This window comes from Alexandromys fortis, unplaced genomic scaffold (genome assembly GCF_014885135.2).
Source record: "Alexandromys fortis isolate MF-2015 unplaced genomic scaffold, M_Fortis_MF-2015_v1.1 scaffold_259, whole genome shotgun sequence".
NCBI lineage: Eukaryota > Metazoa > Chordata > Mammalia > Rodentia > Cricetidae > Alexandromys > Alexandromys fortis.
In genome coordinates, this window is record NW_026068154.1 from 72,341 (window position 1) to 80,376 (window position 8,036).

Genomic DNA, 8,036 nt, shown 5'->3' on the forward strand with positions numbered 1-8,036 from the left:
GGAAGAATGGATGAAGAAAGTGTGGAATATATACACATTAGAATACTACTCAGCGGTAAAAAACAATGACTTCTCGAATTTTGCATGCAAATGGATGGAAATAGAACACACTATCCTGAGTGAGGTAACCCAGACCCAAAAAGATGAACATGGGATGTACTCACTCATAATTGGTTTCTAGAGATAAATAAAGGTCAGTGAGTCTATAATTTGATCTCCTAAAGAACCATGAACATATTTTAACAAAGAAGAGGCTTTTATGCAGAGACTGTTGCTAAGGCTTCCCACCAGGACACAAGATTCCCAAATGTAGCCCAGATTCACATTAGTCGGGGGTTCATAAAGGCTAAAACCATAAAGTTATATTCTTTTTTGCAGCCAGTAATCTTTCAGGTGTCCTGCTTATCCCCAGCAAAACATGCTCTTGTTTACAGCAGCAGAAACAGCAGATCACTTTGGGACCATCTTGCACCAACAACAGTTTTGTTAAAGTTGCACAAGACCGGGCAATTACAAAACAACTCCTAACATCTAGATCTCCAATTTTGCTTCGTAGTTAAAATTTTTAAACAGAAAGCAGGCCATCAACATAACTAACGTTAGCCATCACAAGTATCTGTCCTGCCACGGGAAGGTATTTTGTTTTGTTTTTTGTTTGTTTGTTTGTTTTTTTGTTTTGTTTTCTGCAAAGCATTTCACATTTGACAGCACCAGCTACTAGAAAATAAAAAGAATTCTGCTTCCTATTCGAATTTGCCAGTGCAGATGTCCAGTAGAAAAGAAAAAAAAAAAAATCTCAGAGTCTTTACACATCAATCCAAAATACTTCAGCCTGTGTCTGGTTTTTGTGAAGGCTGATATTATTTCCACTTACGAATAAGAAACATTTGTATATCCATCATTAGCTGATATAACTTTATCAGCTAAAGGTTTAACTCTAATATTTAACCCGGGCCAGTCTTTATAGAGGGCTAGGGAGACAGCGACCTCTTCTGGCTTTTGTGACCAACTGCACCCGCACCCCGCCCCTCCTCCTGTCACTGAGGAGGTGGGGGCCCGAAGCTCTGTCCAATCGAAAGCACTGTTATAAGAGTTTCCAATCAGATTCCCTGACCGAGTAGGGGGCGGGCTACGTTCAGAACTAAGGTTCTCTTACCAGCACTACCCTCCCCGCCCCCTGCCGACACCCTCCCCTTCCAACCCCTCTAGGCATCTGTCCTGAGCTGCCTCTTGGTCTAGGTACCCGGAATTCTCTGCCTGGTTCTGTCGCTAGTGACTCGCTACTCCCTGCTGCGGGGAGCTCCACTGCTAGGACGCGGGGGGTCCAGGAACCGGAAATGGTGAGCGTGCAGCGTCCAGACCTGGGCTCTGTGTAGACCCGCCGCACCTTCCCTCCCTGCCCCTCCGGGCGGTCCTGTCCTGCCCCGGGCGCTCAGATCTTCACCCGGGCTGCCGGCATCTCGGTCACCGGGCTGCCGGCATCTCGGGCACCGGGCCACTGTGGCCGAGAGCGGCTTGGTTTGGCGGGGCATCCTGGGCCTGCGTCCGTGCCAATGCTTTCCCGAACCCTCGCTGTCCTTTGCGCCCAGAGCTTTTACGTGCGTTTCTGGGTTTCTGTGTCTATCTGCGAGTCTTTGTGGCTTTTAAATCTGACCGTCCAAATCGAGGTGCGTGAGCGCCGTCCTCCACTATGGCTTTGCTGTCGCGGGCAGCTCTTTTTATCCGGTGCTTCTCACTACTCTTTCCTCAGGAAGTATTTCCTTGGGTCATTTGGGGTCAGTAGGAAGCCAGATTCTCACTTTGTGATCCTGATTACTAACTTTAACTCTCAGCTTGTTTCTCTTTGTGCGGTGAGGGGGCGGTTACTGAGAATAGAACCTAGGCTTTCCTTACATGCTAGGCAAGAACTCTATTACCGATGGTGTTGATTTTTCTTTTCCCTAAAAAAAAAAAAAAAAAAAAAAAATTTGTTTTTTTAAAAGGCAGGTTCCCTCTGTGTAGCCCTGGCTGGCCTGGAACTAGCTATGTAGACCAGGCTGGACTATAGTATAGGCGGCACCAGCATGACCGACTCCATATTTTTATTTATTTATTTATTTTTATTTATTTATTTTTTTTACTTTTTTTTTTTTTACGACAAGGTCTTACTCTTTAGATGACCCAGATTGAATTTGTGATCTCTCTTCCTCAGTTATCCAAAATGGAATTACAGACCTGCAATATGAGGGCTGGCTCCAGCGTTTGTGGAACTGGAGAGAGGCGCTCAGGGGAGGGGATAGTACTTGGCAGATACCCGGGAGCCATTTGCCCATCCGCGTCCTCTGCCCCACCTTGTTGCTGATGGGTTTAAGGGTGGTTAAGGGATTCTCAGAAGCTGAATGGGTGTCTCCTTGAAGCGTTCTCCCACCCAGCCAGTGTCCTTGAAGTACAAAGTGAGGCCAGGAGAATCCAAGATGCACACAGTGAAAGAGATGTGGAGATTTGGCAGAAGTTCTGAGAGATGAACCAGAAAGGCACAGTTGGGTCAGGCAGTAGGGGATGGAAAGGTGACTCCTTCTGCTCCCCACTTCCTGTCTCACCTGGCAGAGCTGGCACATGGCCCATTTGTGAGGACATGATTTCAGAAGCTCAGGAGCTAGGGAGTAGGCAGAGGCGGTCTTCTCTTTTTCCCACCCTGTGTGTGTGTGCTTGTCCCAGAAGCTCTAGGCTTTTTGAATTTCCCCTGGGATAGAGTCACTGCTGTGACAGGGTTGGGTACAGGCCACTGAGTCTCCAGGGAAGGCTTTGAAAACTGAGTGGGGTACAGGAGTGGGAGAGCAAGGACTATAGACTTGTTAGGGGAACACGTGGGCCATATACCTGTTAGCTGTCCACAGACCTGTTAGGGAAAACACAGACTACACAGCCTGTCCCCAGACCTGTTATGAGGACACACAGGGGTCCTATCTGCTGTCTCGTGTCTGGGTACTGTCTCTCCATTCCTTGTTGATTGCAGTTTTGTTTTCCCACAGAAAAAGCCATACTCCGTAGTTAAGACTGGCCTAGAAGTCGTTTTGTTACCTAGACTGGCTTATAGATGCAGCCGTTTCCCTGCCGGAGGCTTCCAAGCACTGGAATTAATAGCTGTGAACTAATAGCTTTGAACATCCAACTCCACCTATGATCCGATTTTTCTCTCTCCCCTATTCTGTGTGCTTGGTAACTTCTGAGCAAGTCCCACAAAGTAGGTATAGAGCATTGGCTCGAAAAGGAGCTTCGCCTGCTGGGCTGTTGGGCTCCACGTGCTGCTGTGTAAAGACGTTTTGCTCTTTTCGGTGCTCTGTTTGTGTAAAATAGTGGAGAAGGGTTCAAATCCCAACCCCATCCCCCGAAGCTGGGCTTGGTTGTGTAGTTCTTTAATCCCAGCTGCTGAAGAGAGTGAGGCAGGAGGAGGAATCTAATGTTCAAGTGTTCCAGACCACCCTGGGCTACGGAGGCATCTCAAGGCCAACCTAAGCAAGTTAACGAGACCCATCTCAAGGGACAGACCAAGAAGGAAGTGGGTAAGGTTAGCAGCCAGGTCTGCTGTCTCTGCTTCCCACATTAGCACTGTGTGTGTACAGATTCTTTTCTGTCCAAGAAAGTACAAATGTGTTCTTGCATGCTACGAAGAGGTCCTGTTATTGAGAAGGCAGTGACTGATTGTCTCTGTCCCCTCCAGTACCCACCCTGTCTACCTGGGGAGGTGGGTCCAGTGTCTGTCCTACCTACCCCACCACAGTTCTTTGTGGGCCTCTGAGTTTGTGTCTGGGTGTTGATCTGATTGTGTGTGATGTTTCTTTCTTGAATATCTCTGACTGGCTTTGACTGTGGGAACCTATGTTATGGTTTTGGTCCCCTTAAGAGACAAGCCATGCCCACTCCCTCCCCCATCCACTGAGGCAGGCTGATCTTCAGCTTCAGGCCTGAGCTCAAACTCTCTTTTCCATCCTACTCTTGGAGAGGCAGCTTAGCTTCTGCCTCTCTCCCCACTTCTCTGCTTCCCTCCTCTGTCTCCTCTCCTCTCCTCTCCTCTCCTCTCCTCTCCTCTCCTCTCCTCTCCTCTCCTCTCCTCCCTTCCCCCTCCCCCCCCCCTCCCCTCCCCTCCCCCCTCCCTCTCTCTCTGTCCACCCCTTCACCCTTCCTCCTCCATAACCCCCTGAATAAACTTCAACCTCACCCTGCATGTCGTGTCTATTCATGTTTCTGTCTTCTGCCCGCCCACCATGTGTCTCCCTGCCTGGGACCAGCCACTGCTCAGGGACCAGCAGCTGTCTCTGCCTGGGGCCCACTGCCTGCTGTCATATGGCCCGCCACCACTGCTCTGAGACCAGCAGCCATCTCTGCCTGGGACTGGCTGCTCCCAGAGCCCGCTGCCTGCCATCACATGGCCCGCTACCACCATTTGGGACCTACAGCATTTCTGCTGCCTACTGCCGCGGGGATCTTGCAGCATTTTTTTAAAAAAGAACAACAACCTAGGCACGTGAACCCACTCACTTTATCTGTAATGTCACTTTGTCTTTGTCCAGTATCTGGATCTCTTACCATATATTCAACAGAAACTGTTGTCACTTTGTCTCTGTCCAGTATCTGGATCTCTTACCATATATTCAACAGAAACTGTTTTTTTCTGAGACCCTAGATTTCTAAGGCATGGGTTGGAGTACTGATTCCCACATCCTGACTCAGTAACTTTGATTAGTCTCTTCTTTGAGCTGTTTCCTTGTGTATGTGTGTATATGGTGCTCAAGAAGGAACCTGGAGATTTGTGTATGTTAGGCAAGTTCTGTGCCATGATAGAGGCAGGGTCCCAGTGTAGCCCAATGGCCTTTCGCTTCCTATCCTCATGTATTGGCTTCTAAAGTAGCTGGGATTATAGCCTGCACCACCAGAGCTCCGTTTTTGTAGAGAGGAACCCAGGGTAGAGACAGACAGTTGCAGGCACCAGGCACTACTTTTTTTTTTTTTTTTTTTTTTTTGGTTTTTCGAGACAGGGTTTCTCTGTGGTTTTGGAGCCTGTCCTGGAACTGGCTTTTGTAGACCAGGCTGGTCTCGAACTCACAGAGATCTGCCTGCTTCTGCCTCCCAAGTGCTGGGATTAAAGGCGTGCGCCACCACAGCCCTGCTGCCCAGGCACTACTTACTTGATCTTCTGTCATCTCTGCTTCTGTTTGTGATGAATCTAGTGGCCAGTGTGTGTGCACAGAGGCTGTGAACGGGCCTGGCCTGGTGGGGTCCCAACACCTTGCCCACTGCACAGAAGTTGGTCTTTAAGGAATATGTATGGCCCAGTGAAAGAGACTTCTGGACCGAGGTGCAGACATGGTGAGAGACACAGGTCAAAAGGCCCATCAGCTGACCACAGATAGAACCCGAGGCCTGGCCCTGGGGTGGTGGCACGCTGATTCCTGTTTCCCTACTTCCAGCATCTGGGAGGGCTTGGCAGGAGGACAGCTGAAAGGCCTGTTTGGGGACATTAACTCGAAAGGCCGATTCAGTTATTCTCCCATGTACCCTGATACAGGGAGCTTTCCAAGATTTCACCTGGGACAAGCCACTGCTGTGGTTGAGTTCTGGACAGTCAGTGTACGGCCAGGAACAGAGGGAAAGACTGTAGACATCAGGGAGATAGGAATGGGAACTGTACCCTAAACTCGGCCAGGGGCACATGGGTCGTCTGGTTCTTTATCTGTCTGTCTTGTGTCTACAGCTCTCACAGCTCTCCCTATGTCCCTTGTCTCCCATCATCCTCTCTCCTCTTTTTTTTTTTTTTTTTCCTTACAAGCCTGGCCTTGGGTAAAAGTGGAATGGTTTTTACCGTAGCTTGTGACCTTGAAGCATTGGCTTGGCCATCGTGGGACTGCAGAAGACACTAGGCTCAGGAAAACATCTAATGGCTGGAAGAGACCATGCTAATGGTCCCTAGTCTATGAAGGTGGACTGCGGACAAAGTGTCTTTTAGAAGGGGATATATATATATTCTAGATAGAAAGGGAAAAGACAGTGAGGGACGAAATCAGGGCTTTAGCAAGGAGGTGATGGGCTCAGGTAGGGGACATTGCCTGCAGAAGTCTGAAAAGTAACTGAGGAGAAATAATTCTGAGGGGCCAGAGTTGGGGGAAAGGGGTCTGAGAGAAGACATTTGTCGGGAGTCTCAGGATGTGAGAGTCTGAGGGAGAAGAAATTGTTAATCTGAGGTTAAGAGAAGGGCTCCTGAGAGAGAAGAGAATGCGGGAAAGATGTACAAGGGATGGGATTTTTTTTAAGTTAATTTTATTTCTTGAAATTATAATTATATAATTTCCCACTTTTGTTTCCTCCTTCCAAACTCTTTTCTTCCAAAACTTTTTTAAATTAATTTAAAAAGGACTTTCTTTCTTTTTAATTTATGTCTCTTTATCTTTAATTGTTGGTGTGTGTTCCTAAATACATAAATACAATCTGTTGAGTCTGTATAATGTTAGTTGTAGGTGTGTGTTTTCAGGGTTGACCATTGGGCACTGAATGGCCAATTGGTGTGTTCTCTGGGAAGGACAATGTCTATTCTCAGCAGGTTGTTGTTGCCAATAGTGATTTGTCTAGAGTTAAGGCCTCCTGAGCTTTTCCCTGTCGCGTGTCTTATGTCTGTTGGTGTTGCCCTTGTTCAGGTCATATTTAGGCAGCCATGTTGGTGAAACTTCATGGGTGTAGCTTCTGACATTTCTAGGGGACAGAATCTCACAGCAAACTCCCTGTTTCTCTAGCTCTTATAGTTATTCCGTGCCCTCCTTGGCAATGGATGGTCCCTGAGCTTTGGGTGCAGGAGTTGTGTTGTAGTTGTATCAGTTGGCTTTAACTGCACAACTTTGCATTTTTGAGAGAAATCCTGCCTAATACTGAAAACCTAGACAACTACCCTGGGCTAGTGAAGTCATGGATCTTGGAGGAGAGCCTGCAGCTGCCACTTTACTAAGCCAGCATAACCTCTAACTACATTCTAAATGTTTGACCTTATACCCATAAGTAAGTGAAGTCCTCACCCCTCGTGGAGGAAGCTACCTGCAGCAGAGGGATGAGATTTTAGGGACCTGAGAGGGAATGTAGATTGTGAGGGAGAAGGAAGGTTTGAGGAGATCTGAGGGCGGAAGCATAGCCCACGGAAAGATGAGGGACGGGTTGGGGAGATGGCTTAATCTATAGCATTTGGCATGAAAGTGTGAGGACCTGGGTTCAGACCCCCAGGACCTACATCAAAGCTGGGCATATGGTGTGCGTGTTTGTAATTTCACTGTCCCTAAAGAGAGATGGAAGGCACAGACTGAAGGATCTCAAGGAGCTGACAGGCCAGCTAGCCTGGCGTGTCTTATAGAAGCAACAAAAGAGATTGTCTCAAGTTGGAAGGCAAAATCTGACACTTAAGATTGTCTCCTAATTTCCACACATAGAGCCCCCTATTCATATTTGCTATCTGTCTTCTCTGTCTCTCTCTGTCTCTCTGTCTCTCTCTCTCACACACACACAAACACACAAGAAAATTTTTTGCTAGTGAAATAACCTAATCAGTTAACTGCTTGATGTACAAGCATGAAGGTCTGAGTTTAATTTCCAGAACTCACTTAAAAGGTACTGACAGAGGGGCCTGGAGAGATGGCTGAGGAGTACTTGTTGCTCCCACAGCACCTCTGTGGGACTGTTCATAACTCCCTGTAGCTCCAGCTCCAGGGATCTAACACTGCCAGTCTCTGTGGCAAGCTGCTGTCACCTGCACATACAGACATACACATAACTAAAGATAATTGTTCTTTAAAAGAATGCTAGTGGAGACAGATAACTTCTCGGGACTTGCACGTCAGCCATCCTGGTTTAATTGGGAACAAGCTCTCTGTTGACCGTAGGAGAGCCTGTCTCCAAAACAAGGTGGACTTACCTGAGGAAGACACTCAAGGTTAACCTCTAGCCTTCATACACACCTACACGTTTACTCTCTCTCTCTCTCTCTCTCTCTCTCTCTCTCTCTCTCTCTCTCTCTCTCTCTC

The 8,036-nt window shown here is 47.8% G+C and overlaps 1 protein-coding gene across 1 annotated transcript in view; it reads left to right on the top strand.

Moving 5' to 3' along the window:
- The first annotated feature begins 10 nt into the window (after nt 1–10).
- Nucleotides 11–8,036, top strand: part of LOC126491567 (zinc finger protein 260-like) — a 30,674-nt gene continuing 22,648 nt past the window's right edge. The window contains exon 1 of the mRNA XM_050127318.1: nt 11–1,340. Coding sequence (XP_049983275.1) covers nt 1,338–1,340 — 3 coding nt within the window. The 5' untranslated portion in view covers nt 11–1,337. The remainder of the gene's footprint in view (nt 1,341–8,036) is intronic.